Here is a 14889-nt window from a genome sequence, read left to right as displayed (position 1 = left end):
CCATCTCTCCACAGTAACTTTCCAGAAACTGCAACGCAAGCAAATATCTGAGGGCTTGGCAGTACACAGGCCAATATGGAAAATGTGGGTTAATCTTATTCCTTTGGTCCAGCCAACTTGGCAACAGCTGCCCTTTCACTCTCCAAGTAAACAGGGGAATGGGTTCCATATTGCATCTGCACGGTGATTTACAATCTGAAAATCTACTGCTGCCTCTTCAAACAAAGTCCTACATTTTGGTCTTTACAAAGCCTTAAATAATTCACACTTTATTACCATCTGTTCTTAAAATAGCTTTATTCAGTCATCTACCTATTCACTGGATTTCCAGTAGATAGGTAGATGACTAAATGGAAATCCAGAGATTAAAGATAACGTCATGAGCAAAAGTTGATTCAATTTGGTTTTACGAGGGTTCCTATTGTGAAATACTAAAAATCAAAACACTTACCAGTGTTTTGTATATCTGTCTACCAACTACTCTGAAACTTCTGATCCCTGAGGATCAATAACAGCTCAAACCCAAGCTGATAACCTGCTGGCCTGTTTCCTCCGTCTGACCCGACAACAACCGATGGATATCTGGGAGAATCTCCTTGAAGTGGGCGCCACAAGTCAACAAATGGATATGTAACAGGGTTGTTATAGATTGCTGAAGTTCACCAAAATTCATCTCTATATTACTTCACTATTGTTTTTATTTTGCAAGCACATTATCTTGTCATTTTTATTCCCTTGGGAAATAGTTTAATACTCTGTCTTTATGTATGCAAGACTCCTTTTATTTGTTTTACTGGAGTGCCCTCATGTGACGAATGGTGGTAACTGTAGTGACCGGAAATAGCTGGCCCCTTTTGCTTGCTGATGGCGTCAATTCAATTCAATGTATTAGATTATTAGATTATGTATTAGACATAGCCAGAGCATATGTGTAGTGAAATGAGGCTTGGACCTCACCACCAACAGTGCAAAAAAAAAAAAAAGGAGGGTGGGCGGCACATTGGAATATAGCAATGTAAAAAAAGATGGCATAAAATGAGAATAAGGCATAAATAAGAATAAGGCATATATAAAAGTAAGGCATAAAATAAGAATAAGGAATGGAATAACACAAGGATTGAACATGATAGTAAAAACTATGATAACATGGGGTTGTATATATTTCGGGTGGGGGATGTGCAATGTCCTGCTGAGAGGAGCAATGTAAACAACAATCTCTGAGGTAGAAAAAGGTAGGAGTGCAAAAGAGCCACAAAAAGTGCAATGAGGCGGTCTAAGCATCGGCTTTGTGTTGATGCAGTTGCCCACTGGGGACTGGGGTTCGCGCCTCGGTCTCGTCAAATCCGACTATGGCCGGACTCAATGAAGCAGCAATCATTGGCAGCGCTGTCTTCGGGAGGGGGCGGAGTCAGCTTGTGTTCGTCACGTGAATGCGTCTCTGTGTGCGTAAGAAAAAGCAGTGGTTCGGGCTGGAGTCGCCTTGTCACGAAAGTGGGGAGGCGTCTCCTTCGAGACTGCTGGCCGGAGATATGCAGTTGGCGAACGCATGCAGTACGAGGGTGGTGTTTGAACTAAAATAGGGATCGACTGGCCACTAAATTGGAAGAAAAAAAAAGGAAAAATCAGGAATAAAAAAAAAGTGCAATGAGTGGGTGGCCAGGTCCAGCTGGGTGACAGCCTGGGGGATGAAACGGTTTTTGAGCCTTGTGGTCTGGGCTCGGCAGCTCCTGTAGCACCTCCCAGAGGGCAGAGGGGAGCTCACGAGGATCTTGGGTAACAGAGGCAGAGGTGTTGTTGCGCCTTTTTGACCAGGGAGCGGGTGTTAATCGTCAAGGTTATCGACAATGCTTCGCCACTGTGTGGATCAACTGGCCCCAGTGTTAACAGACATTTTCAATACCTGCTTAGTCCCACTGTGTTTTAAAACATGTACCATCATCCTGTCCCCAAGTCAGCTGATGGATCTAGATCAGTTTGCTTATTGGGCTAATAGATCCGTTGAGGATATTATAAAACTAGCTTTTCACTTCACTCTGCAACACCTGGGATCAACCAACACCTACACATGCATCCTGTTTATAGACTTTAGCTGGGCTTTCACCACCATTAATCCTCTCACACTCTTCATCAGCCTTCAAGACATGAACATCAACCCAGCTCTGTGTTACTGGACCAGAGAAACGTGAAACTTGCTTCAATACACAGCAGCATAGACAAGATGGCCGAGATGCTTGGTGAGGTATTGAGTAGTTTAACTTCCCCTACAAGACCTTCTGCCTCCCGGGGCCACAATCCCTTGTTCCAGAGGAGAAGAAGTTTCAGTGCCAAGAGGTTTCAGCATCTGCAGTGACAGTTCTCATTCTAACATCACCCATTGTGAGCTACACCACCTGTTTCCTACATCACCAGTCAGGCTGCATGAAACATCAGTGCCCTAATGCGTCCTGTCCTGCACCCCTGTCTGTCCCTGCCTCCCCCTCACATCAGGGAAACTAGACAGCCCACATTTTGAGAGGCACAGTGTGGGTCTTAGTGACAGCTCCCTCTGTAATGAGCTGTAGCCAGCATCTGTGAGTCTTCCCTGTCACCAGTCATCCTTCACAGCACACAGCTGTGAAGAGACCTGAGATGGTCTTTGAGCAGTTGCAGGTGACAATCTTAAACTGGCCCCCCAAGAAGTGCCACCTACTGCATCACTCAATCCCCTCATGTGGCAGGTGGTGGTAACTATAGTGACAAGAACTGTCCGCTCGCCCTTTTTGCTTGCCAACAGTTTAAGCTGTAGTATGTACGGAAAACAGCTCCGTGACTTTTTTTGCCAAATACTAAGTTATGAAATTAACCTTACTCAAATAAAAGTGGTTCTCAAACTTATTACCCAAAGAGCCACATCTGATTTTTATTCAACGTTAGAGGTCTGGAACGATGAGCAATAACAACAGAACATTAAAACAACTCATGTTCAAGTAACATACATTAAGTTCAAGACAGTCAAGACAGTCAAGATGTATTTTAGCCTAGTGGGGAAAATGGCATTGTTTTCCTACAATCAGTTGCTTGAACCTAGGCACAAAAGGTGGGATCTCCAACCGAGACACTGATACAAATGTTCATTTCAAAGACCGGCCCTACTCTGCCTCCGATTGGCTCTACCCCTAATGAAAACTAACCCTGATTGGCTGTAACCCTAACGAAAACAAACTCTGATTGGCTCTAACCCTAATGAAAACTAACCCTAATTGGCTCTAACCCTAATGAAAACTAACCCTGACCGGGTCTACCCCTACCGAAAACTAACTCTGATTGGCTCTAAACCTTATGAAAACTAACCCTGGCTGGCTCTAACCCTAACGAAAACTAACTCTGATTGGCTCTAAACCTTATGAAAACTAACCCTGGCTGGCTCTAACCCTAACGAAAACTAACTCTGATTGGCTCTAAACCTTATGAAAACTAACCCTGGCTGGCTCTAACCCTAACGAAAACTAACTCTGATTGGCTCCAAACCTTATGAAAACTAACCCTGGCTGGCTCTAACCCTAACGAAAACTAACTCTGATTGGCTCTAAACCTTATGAAAACTAACCCTGGCTGGCTCTAACCCTAACGAAAACTAACTCTGATTGGCTCTAACCCTAACAAAAACTAACCCTGGCTGGCTCTAACTCTAACGAAAACTAACTCTGATTGGCTCCAACTCTAATTCAAACTAATTCTGATTGGCTCTAACCCTGATGAAAACTAACTCTGATTGGCTCTAACTCTAATTAAAACTAATTCTGATTGGCTCTAACCCTGATGAAAACTAACTCTGATTGGCTCTAACCCTAACGACAACTAGTGTACCACCAGGTTACTCGTTACTGTCATTTATGGTCCCGCTGGTTTCTCTCCTCTCTGAGTTTCAACGAGGGTGGGGCTCGGGGCTCAGCCCCCCCCCCCCCCCCCCCACACACACACACACAGCGGGGCAGAAGACAGATAGTGAAGAAGTGAGGATGGCGTTACTCAAGTTGATGACGACTGGTTACGTTACTGTAAGTGCAGTAAAAGTTTGGCACCAGCCCCACAGCAGATTGTCCAGTGTAACGTGAATGAGTGACCTCAGCAGCAACAACAAAATATATTGGATTCATAATGAGGTATGGGCTGGGTCTGGATTGACCCGCCATTTGGTCCGGATCTTGATAAGTCCTGGTTTATATTCAGTGACGTGCAGTTTTGTCATGTTTTGTGACTGTGAATAAGTTGTCATTCTTTATTTCTAGTGTTTGGTTGAGGGAAGTGACCGTGTGAAGTCTGCTGGCTTGTGTAATGGTTATGTAATGGTTAGCTGCTGTGCCTCACGCACTAGTGTTCTGTGGAGGCAGTGCACAACTAATGTAAAATGGCACGAGCGTCAGTGTGTTGCTGTACTCCTCTTCTCATATGTAGGAGCAGGAGCTGTATGTCTCATCATCACCACCAACCACATTCATGTGTTTGTCTAATGGCTGTGTTGAGAAATAACCGCCATGAACTTGACAGGAGCTGTCGAGTGGTCTGCTCAGTCGGCCGAGATCAAGCCGGAAAAGAGGGATTACAGATACAAAGAAAAAAAGAGTTTTGCCAGAGTACAGCAAGCCAGCTTGGTCAAGTACCCTTGAAACGTGTTTCTGATTTGTCTGTTTCCTTACCTGGAAGTGCTGGAATGTTCTGCGTCGGTTGTCCAGGTTCTCTGAAAACGTCCTGAGTGTCCTGAAGAAGATGAGCAGGTCCCCCCTCTCCTCCACTCTGAAATGAAGGAGAAGTATCACCACCTGGTACAGGATAACGTGGTACAACACTACATATTAGAGAAATATCACTATCCGGTACAAGGTAATATGGTAATATTATCTTGTGTACCAGTAGGTTACAATATGGTAATATTATCTTGTGTACCAGTAGGTTATAAGATAATATGGTAATATTATCTTGTGTACCAGTAATGGTAATAATATCTTGTGTACCAGTAAGTTATAAGATAATATGGTAATATTATCTTGTGTACCAGTAATGGTAATAATATCTTGTGTACCAGTAGGTTATAAGATAATATGGTAATATTATCTTGTGTACCAGTAGGTTACAATATGGTAATATTATCTCGTATACCAGTAGGTTATAAGATAATATGGTAACATTATCTTGTATACCAGTAGGTTATAATATGATAATATTATCTTGTGTATACCAGTAGGTTATAAGATAATATGGTAATATTATCTTGTGTACCAGTAGGTTATAAGATAATATGGTAACATTATCTTGTATACCAGTAGGTTATAATATGATAATATTATCTTGTGTACCAGTAGGATACAAGATAATATGGCAATACTATCTTGTATCTTGTACTGTTTTTGTTTCTATTGTTAGAATTGTTGTCAAGCCCCCGTCACAAGTTTGAGTTTTTCCGAGTTTGGTCCGAGTGCCCTTACATTATGAGTGTCATATCTCCTTAAGGCAATAGCCATTGCCATTCTGCACATTTTCTAACAGGTGACTAGTATTGGATGCCCGTTGTGTGCGTTCATACACAAACGTCTGGCAAACACCCTCTTAGCGATTAGCCTACCAAATACTGGTAGTATAAATATTTCCTGATTTATTATCAGTCCCAAAACTGTTCTTCTGAGAGCTTTGTTCATGATGCATATTAGAGTGGATGGTAATCTTCCTAGTACATGGTTCACAATACGTGGCAGGTGCACGTTAATATGTGGACATGGTGCAACATTTCTTGCTAACATGGCTTACTTGCCTGATGTTTTTACATCATGAGTGTCATGCTGTTGGAATATGCATATAGTATGGAGTGTTTTGTCAACTTGGCGATCCTTTGATAATCATTTACATAAGCTATTACTACTACAACACTACTACTACTACTGCTGCTGCTACTACTACTACTACTACTACTACTTTGATAATCATTTACATAAGCTGCTACTACTACTACTACACTACTACTACTACTGCTGCTACTACTACTTTGATAATCATTTACATAAGCTATTACTACTACTACTGCTGCTGCTGCTACTGCTACTACTACTACTACTTTGATAATCATTTACATAAGCTACTACTACTACTACTACTACACTACTACTACTACTGCTGCTACTACTACTGCTACTACTACTTTGATAATTATTTACATAAGCTACTACTACTACTACTACTACTACTGCTACTGCTACTACTACTAATTAGAGATGCACCGATCGATCGGCCAGCGATGGAAATCGGCTGGTTTTCAGCTGATCAGCTGTGACTGATGACCGGCCCCCATCAGTCTATATATCCGATTTTTTGCCGATCATGAAAATTTACACGTGCCACACATAACTGCACCATGGTTCATGACGCACACAGCACCACAGAGACATCACAGCCACACACACACGCACACAACATGCACATCACACACACACACACACACAACATGATGCACGTCGTGCACACAGCGGCACAGACACACATGGACACAATATGCATGTCGTGCTAACAGCGGCACAGAGCGTAACGTCACGCACGCGCGCACACACACACACACACACACACACACACACACACACAGACAACATGTCATGGGTGTGGAAATTCTTCAGCGTGAGTGAAGACGACTCAAAGCTCACAAGTTGTAAAACCTGTAAGTCAAAACACGCCGTGGAGGAACAACACTGAAAACATCTGGAACAACTAATTTAACCAGACACTTAAAACCATCAGACTGGTCAACATGCCCAATCTGAAGAAGCTAGCAAAGACAAAACAGCTACAACAGCTAGTGCGAGCGCAGAGCCAGCTATAGGTCAACACCTCTGCTGTCCTTCACTGGTGTCAGTGATGGAAAGACCAACACCATGATGGGGAACATCGTGGAATCCATGGCGCTGGATCACCAGCTGTTTTCCCTAGTCCAGGACAGAGGTTTCAGAAATTTGATAAACTGCCTGAGCCCAAAATACACAATACCAAGTAGGCAATACTTCTCGGACGTTGCGTTACCAGAGTTATTTAATGTTGTTTCACGCCATACACACAGCCTGCTAGCTGACTGCAAAGCAGCATCAGTTTTACAAGGGACATCTGACGTAAACTTGATGTCAGTGTTGAGCCTGACTGCTCAGTGGATGGATGCAGATTTCCAGCAACACCAAGTCCTTCTACACTGTGGAGAAGTGCCCGGGTCCCATGCTGCTGCCAATCTAACCGCCACATCTGACACAATGTTACAACAGTGGGACATACACAAGACCAGGGTTCATGTGGTGTCGCTAGAAATAGAACCAAAGCACTTGATGAGGGCAACTTGGCGAGTTTGCCCTGCATGGCAAACACGGTACAGTTGGCGGTGAATGAGGGCCTGCTGTCCCAACGAAGCATCATTGACGCCGTGGCAACTGGAAGAAAGATGTCGGACATTTTAAACACTCTCCGCTCGCCTATTCATGACTTCACAACATCCAAGGACAGTTGGGTCAGCCTGAGAAATGACTGCAGCAAGATTTCCCTACCAGATGGAGTAGTACATACTATATGCTGCAAACGCCGATGGAGCAGAGATGCACTCTGGGGGCATACGCTGCAGAGCACGAGCTGCTGGCCACACTCAACACGCATCAGTGGGGACTAATTGATAACGCGTTGAGCCTCCTCTCACCTTTTGAGGAACTCACAAGAGAAATCAGCTCCTTGATCAATAGCAACAGCCGCAGACGTCATTCAAGCCATCACTGCGCTGAAACGGCTTTAGGAAAGAAGGGCGGACACAGACTGTGGCGTGAGAACTGCAAAAACCACATTGTTGAAGGCGGTTCAGAGAAGGTTCAGCAACATCGAAAAATAGCCGCTGTACACTTTAGCCACTGTTCGGATCACAAAGAGCCATGCACAGCAATAGCTCTGATAACGACGTGCGTAGCTTAACATCGGAACACAAAAAGAGCCACGCATATCAATACCTCTGATAATGACGGGCGTTGCTAAACATCGGAACACAAAGAGCCATGGACATCAATAGCTCTGATAACGACTCCAAAGAGGATAAATATCTGAGTTTCATCACCAGCCAGTCAGACTAGCTTGGTCTAGTCAGAAAGGCAAGAACTGAGAAAGCCTCTTGGATGAGAGGCGAAACGTCTTCACGGATATATGCCAAGTCCAGTTGCACTTGATTCAGTTCCTTTGGATAACCATGACCTGGATGAATGAGAACATTCACTGACTTCTTGATCCCAGGCAAGTTATTAGCCTACGGCTACTGTAGTAATACAACTATTGTTGCTATTATTATTATTATTAATGTATTACTATACTTATAAAATGAATTTTAATGAACATAGCTGTTGCAGAAAAGGAAGCATCCACTGCACCTGGACCTGTCACAGAAGCATCTGCAGCCTAAAAGCTATGTGGTCTCCTGCTTTCAGTACATGACATAAATACTGAAGGAGAATTCTGAGATGGAGCAACTGCTGGCCAGCTCTTCATCTGTGCAGGTACAGAGTTGCCTGTCTGAGTTGCCCATCAGCAGAAGTGAAAAAGGATTTACCTTCTGGAGGATCAATAAAGATCGTTTCCCTGCACTTGCTCGAGCCTACCTCTGCCCCGTGTACAAGCGTTGACAGGGAGCGCTTGTTTAGCTTGGCTGGACATGTGGTAGATGAGAGAAGAAAGCAACTATCTGGTGACAAGGCAGACATGCTTCTGTTTGTGAAGAACAACTTGCCATTAATGTTCAAGTGATTTGCAGTCGGCCTGTACATATGTTGACAACAACCTAAAGGTGCCTTGTTATATTCTTTTGTTTCTACTACCTGTTGCACTGTTTTCATTTGGAAAAGTACAAATACTGCACTTCATTTTTAGTTGGACGTTTGTAAAAACTGTAACCCGGTTCGCTTTTTATTTTGAGATGTGTGAAAAAGAGAGCAAGGTCAAGGTCCTGTAATCTGGTGCATTTTTAAAGGTAATGAAATTGTAAGTTCCTTAAATACGTAGATAATATTTCAGCCAGAGTCAAAACAAAAAGCCTTTCTTTTTTTCTTTTTCTTTTTTTAACCACAAGATGACACTATGACTCCTGACATCTCCATTTACATTGGGCTGGGCTCCATGGGTAACCTTTTTTTGTAAATAAATAACATTAGCTGTGTTGTTATATAAGTAGATCTTTTGCACCTGTTTTCTTTTGGGAATGTAAAAGCTGTAAGGTAAAGTGAGATATACTGCAATTCATTTTCAGTTGTATTTTATCTGTTCAGTAACCTGGAGCACTTTTACTTTAAGATTTGTTTGAGTGAGAGTAAGAAAATTCCTTTAACCTGGAGCAGTTTTGGAGATAATGTAAGTAATTTAATAGTCTTTTATTATGAACATAACATATTTTCCATTACAGAAGGGTTACAAAAATGTTCTTAGAAAAAGAAAATCAATATCGGCAAAAATCGGAATCGGCAGGTCAGACTTTAAAAAAAAAAAAAAAAGGAAATCAGAATCAGCCAAGAAAATTGCAATCAGTGCAACTCTACTACGAATACTACTACTGTGGCGGACACTAGGGGCTATGCCTCTCACCCAGCAGGGATGTGAGCTGGGGGCGTGGTTTACCTTCCTGGGCTTTCTAGTGCAGGGTTGTTCCTGTTTCAGGTTGGTTTTTGGAGCTGAGGAATAAAGTTCAAACTCGCCCTCGTCTCCTGTGTTTTTCCTCATCCTGCCACATTGGTGACCCCGACGTGAACATGTTTGGAGCAGAAGAAGAGTGTGAATCCACTTCGGCCACGCCGCCCCAACTCTCACAGCCGGCCGTTCTCGCCGCTGCTGTGAAGGTCCCAGAGTTCTGGCAGAGCGACCCGGCTTCGTGGTTCCAGCATGTTGAGGCGCTGTTCCACCTGCGTGGAATCTCCGCGGACGACTCCAGATACTATTTGGTCGTCACTGCACTGGACCAGCAGTCCACACGCCGGGCCATGCAGCTGTTGCGCGCCCCTCCGCAACACGGTAAATACGTCGCCCTCAAACATCCTCTGCTCCGGAGGTAGAGCCTATCTGCCGCAGAGAGGGCAGATAGAATCCTTCCCCTATCCGGTTTGGGCAACGGGACGGCTGTGGATCTCATGGACAATATGCTGTCGCTGCTAGGCTTGGACGAAGGCAGATTCCTTTTCCCGCACGTTTTCCTGCGCCAGCTCCCGTCTCCTGTGGGCGCGGCTTTGGCTAACTCCCCGTGTCTGGCCGCTGGTGACTGCCGAGGTTTGGCTGAGGAGGCCGATCGGGTCCTGCTGGCTACCAGACGGTTCTCTGTGCAGAGTGTGGCATCGGAGCCTCTGCAGCCGGCGTCAGAGGACGCGGACCCGGCAGTGGTGGCTGGAGTGACTGTCCGGAGACGGCGCGGGAGAGGCCTCTGTTTCTTCCACCAGCGGTTCGGCGGCAAGGCGAGGCGCTGCGTCCCTCCGTGCACGTTTGAGGCGGCGGGAAACTCCAGGGCAGCGCTCAGTAGCAGCTGTGGGCGCTGGCGGACGTAGTGAGCTGCTCTTCATTAAAGAATGTCAGGAAGATGGTTTCTGGTGAACTCCGGCTTGCAAAAGAGCCTACTGCCTCCAGCTAGCACAGACATGTCAGCCGAAGGCGGCGGCCCACAGTTGAGTGCAGCTAACGGTTCGTCCATTGCAACGTTTGGCACAAGGTTGGTGACTGTTTGCTTCCACGGGCGCCATTTTGAGTGGGACTTTGTAGTGGCCGCCATTACTGTTCCAATTATCGGCGCGGATTTTCTGTGTGCTAATGGTCTGCTTGTTGATGTTGCAAACCGCCGTTTAATTGATGCTGTGTCTTTCGCCACTGTTCCGTGCGAGACAGGGGGAGCCGGGCCGTTAACACACGCTAACTTTTTAGCATTAGGGGATGTTTTTCAGCGTTTGCTGGCGGATTTTCCATCGGTGACTACACCTGCCTTTTCCACCGCGGTTACTAAACACGGGGTACAACATTTCATTCCCACTGTGGGATCGCCAGTTTTTGCGCGCACGCAGCACCTCAACACGGCAAAATGGGCTCCAGCTAAGGAGGAGTTCGCCATCATAGAGCGTCTGGGTATAGTGAGGCGTTCCAACAGCCCGTGGGCCTTGCCGCTTCACATGGTGCCCAAGGCGGATGGGTCGTGGCAGCCTTGCGGCGACTTTCGCCACCTGAACAACGTCACCGCCAATGAGCGCTATCCCATCCCACACATACAGGACTTTTCCATACGCCTGGCAGGTGCCACTATCTTCTCTAAGGTGGACCTGGTGCGCGGCTATCATCAGGTTCCCGTGCGCGCAGAGGGCGTGCCCAAGACCGCAGTGATCACCCCACTTTGGGCTTTTTGAGTTCGTGCGCATGCCTTTTGGCTTGAAGGGGGCAGCGCAAACCTTTCAGAGGCTGATGGACTCGGTGTTGCGTGACCTTGCTTTCGTCTTCGTTTATCTCGACGACATATTAGTGGCCAGTCCGTCAGCTGAAGAGCAACTGGCGCACCTGAAACAGGTTTTCCGTCATCTGGACGAACACAGCCTGATAGTCAACCCAGCCAAGTGTCAGTTTGGACTGCCGGTGATTGACTTCTTGGGTCACTGCATTTCGCCGCAAGGCGCGGTCCCGTTGCCTTCTAAGGTGCAAGCGGTGGCGGAATTTCCCCGCCCAGTCTCTGTTAAGGCATTATAGGAATTCTTGGGCATGGTGAATTTCTATAACCGTTTCCTCCCTCGCGCTGCCCACCTCCTTCAGCCACTTTACGAAGCCCTGCGGCTTAAGAAGGCTAACGACCCTGTTGACTGGACTCCCGAACGGGTCCAGGCCTTTGACGGAGCTAAGTGCACCCTAGCTAACGCTGCCCTCCTCGCCCATCCCACACCCACGGCGTCCATAGCTTTAACAACCAACGCATCTGTCATAGCCGTGGGGGCTGTGATTGAACAGCATGTGGCGAATGCGTGGCAGCCAATTGCATTTTTTATCCGCAAACTGCGAGATAGCGAGCGCAAGTACAGCGTTTTTGACCGGGAGTTGCTGGCACTGCACCTTACAACCCGTCATTTCCGCTTCCTGCTGGAGGGTCGCCCATTCACGGCTTATGTGGATCATAAACCACTGACTTTCGCCATGTCCAAGGTGACTGAGCCGTGGTCTGCTCGTCAGCAGCGCCACCTGGCGGTCATCTCCGAGTTCAAAACGGATATTCAGCATGTGGCCGGGAAGTCCCACCCTGTTGCGATTGTCTGTCGCGTGTGCTTGTCTGTCCTGTGCACCTCGGTGTGGATTTCTCCGCTATGGCTGCCGACCAGCCCGGCGACCCGGACGTCCTTGCCCTTAGGTCAACGCGTACCGGCCTCAAGCTAGAGGACGCTGTGATGCAGGAAGGCAGTCCTGCCCTCCTCTGCGATGTCTCCACCGGCCGTCCCCGCCCCGTTGTTCCAGTGGCCTGGCGCCGTCGAGTTTCGAATTGATTCACTCCCTCTCGCACCCTGGAGTTTGGGCGTCGGTGAAGTTGGTCGGTTCCAAGTTCGTCTGGCCTGGCCTCCGCAAGGGCGTCAAGGAGTGGGCGGCTGCATGTGTGGCGTGCCAGCGCGCTAAGGTCCACCAGCACACTAAGTCGCCCCTCGAACCGTTTCCGATCCCGGCCAGACGTTTTGACCACGTGCATGTGGACCTGGTGGGCCCTCTACCTTCTTCATAGGGTTTTACGCACCTGCTCACAATGGTAGATTGTCCACCAGGTGGCCAGAGGCTGTCCCTCTGTCCTCCACAACATCCTCAGGCATTGCACGCGCGTTTCTTTCCTCCTGGGCTGCCTGTTTCAGCGCTCCGTCAGATATCACCTCAGACAGGGGCCCCCAGTTCGTGTCAGAGCTCTGGTCGGCACTTGTGCGATCCTTGGGTGTGCAGGTACACCGCACTACCGCGTACCACCCTCAGGCTAATGGCTTGTGTGAACATTTTCACCGGTCGCTCAAGGCAGCGCTGCGCTCTCGGATGGTAACTGGGTGGATGGTTTACCTTGGGTTATGCTCGGGTTGCGTTCGGCTCCTAAGGAGGACCTCGACGCGTCACCCGCTGAGCTGGTGCTCGGTCAGCCGCTCCGCGTCCCTGCGGAATTTTTGCCTGGGAGTTCTGCTCCTCGACCCCATCCGGCCGTTTATCCTTTATTGTCCGACAGCACTCGGTCGTTCGTGCCTACGGAGCTCATGTCGGCTCGTTTTGTTTTCGTACGGCATGATGCTCACCGCTCGCCCCTCCAACCCCCATACGATGGCTCATTTCGGGTTCTTGAGACGGGTCCTAAGGGTTTTGTGCTGGATATGGGTGGGCGTAGGGAGCGTGTCACGCTTCATAGGCTTAAACCAGAGCACAGGGTGGCAGGCGAAGTTGTGTTTCCGGCCCAGGTTCCCCGTCGGGGTCGTCCTCCTCCCAGGACCCCGGCAGTGTCTTCACGGGTTCAGCGTTCTGCTTCTCAGCCAGCTTTGGACTGTGTTTCACCTACTGTTTCGGCTGAGGGACGGCGCAGCCATTATGGCAGGCTGCTTAAGCCTCCAGTGAGAAACTGAGTTTCTTCCCGGGAGTCCCTTCTGGGTGATCGGGGGGAGGCTGTGTGGCGGACATTAGGGGCTATGCCTCTCACCCAGCAGGGCTGTGAGCTGGGGGCGTGGTTTACGTTCCCGGGGTTTCTGGTGCAGGGTTGTTACTGCTGCAGTTTGGTTTTGGAGCTGAGGAATAAAGTTCAAACTCGCCTTCGTCTCCTGTTTTTTTCCTCATCCTGCCACACTACTACTTTTGGCTGCATCCGTTAAGGGTCCCCACAGTGGCTCATCCATTTCCATCTCTTTCTCCACCTCTTCAGGCTCTCCTCAACCTGCACCCTACTCTCACCACAGATCACCATGTCATCCGCAAACACCATAGTCCATGGAGACTCTTGCCTCATCTCGTCCGTCAACCTGTCCATCACCATTGCAAACAAGAAAGGGCTCAGAGCCGATCCTTGATGTAATCCCACCTCCACCTTGAACCCATCTGTCAATCTTTCCGCACACCTCACCACTGTCACACTTCCCTCATACATATCCTGCACCACTCTTACATACTTCTTTGCAACTTCCGACTTCCTCATACAATACCACACCTCCTCTTTCGGCACCCTGTCATATGGTTTCTCTAAACCCACGAAGACACAATGTACCTTCTTCTGGTCTTCTCTATACTTCTCCATCAACATTCTCAAAGCAAACATCACATCTGTGGTGCTCTTTCATGGCATGAAACCATACTGCTGCTTGCTGATCATCACCTCTCCTACTCTTAACCTAGCTTCTATTACTCTTTCCCAAATCTTCATGCTGTGGCTGATCAACTTTATACCTCTGTAGTTGGTACAGTTCTGCACATTACCCTTGTTCTTGAAAATCGGTACCAGTATACTTCTTCTCCACTCCTCAGGCATCCTCTCACTTTCCAAGATTGTGTTAAACAATCTAGTTAAAACCCCACTGCCATCTCTCCTAAACATCTCCATGCCTCCACAGGTATGTCATCTGGACCAACTGCCTTCCTTCTCCACTCTTCATAGCTGCCCTCACTTCCTCCTCGCTAATCCACCACACTTCCTGATTCACAATTTAATTAAAGCCAAGCATTTTAATTAATCTATTTTATTTAACTATTCAAGATTAATACTGTATTTTTATTTCTTCATTTTCTCTAGAACCACACACACACACACACACACACACACACACACACACACACCCCTTATGCTCATCAATGACCTGTATTTGCCCAATGAGTAATCATTAAAATGTATATTGAATTGAACTTTCTGTGCCC

At 47.2% G+C, this 14889-nt stretch overlaps 1 protein-coding gene across 1 annotated transcript in view; it reads right to left on the bottom strand.

Moving 5' to 3' along the window:
• Positions 1-14889, bottom strand: part of cenpp (centromere protein P) — a 164883-nt gene that overhangs the window by 130493 nt on the left and 19501 nt on the right. Inside the window, exon 6 of the mRNA XM_056272782.1 lies at positions 4677-4773. Coding sequence (XP_056128757.1) covers positions 4677-4773 — 97 coding nt within the window. The remainder of the gene's footprint in view (positions 1-4676; positions 4774-14889) is intronic.

Source organism: Lampris incognitus, chromosome 2 (genome assembly GCF_029633865.1).
Source record: "Lampris incognitus isolate fLamInc1 chromosome 2, fLamInc1.hap2, whole genome shotgun sequence".
In the NCBI taxonomy this organism is placed as follows: Eukaryota; Metazoa; Chordata; class Actinopteri; order Lampriformes; family Lampridae; genus Lampris; species Lampris incognitus.
Note: the sequence above shows the minus strand (reverse complement) of the source record. Positions and strands in the feature narration are given on the sequence as shown.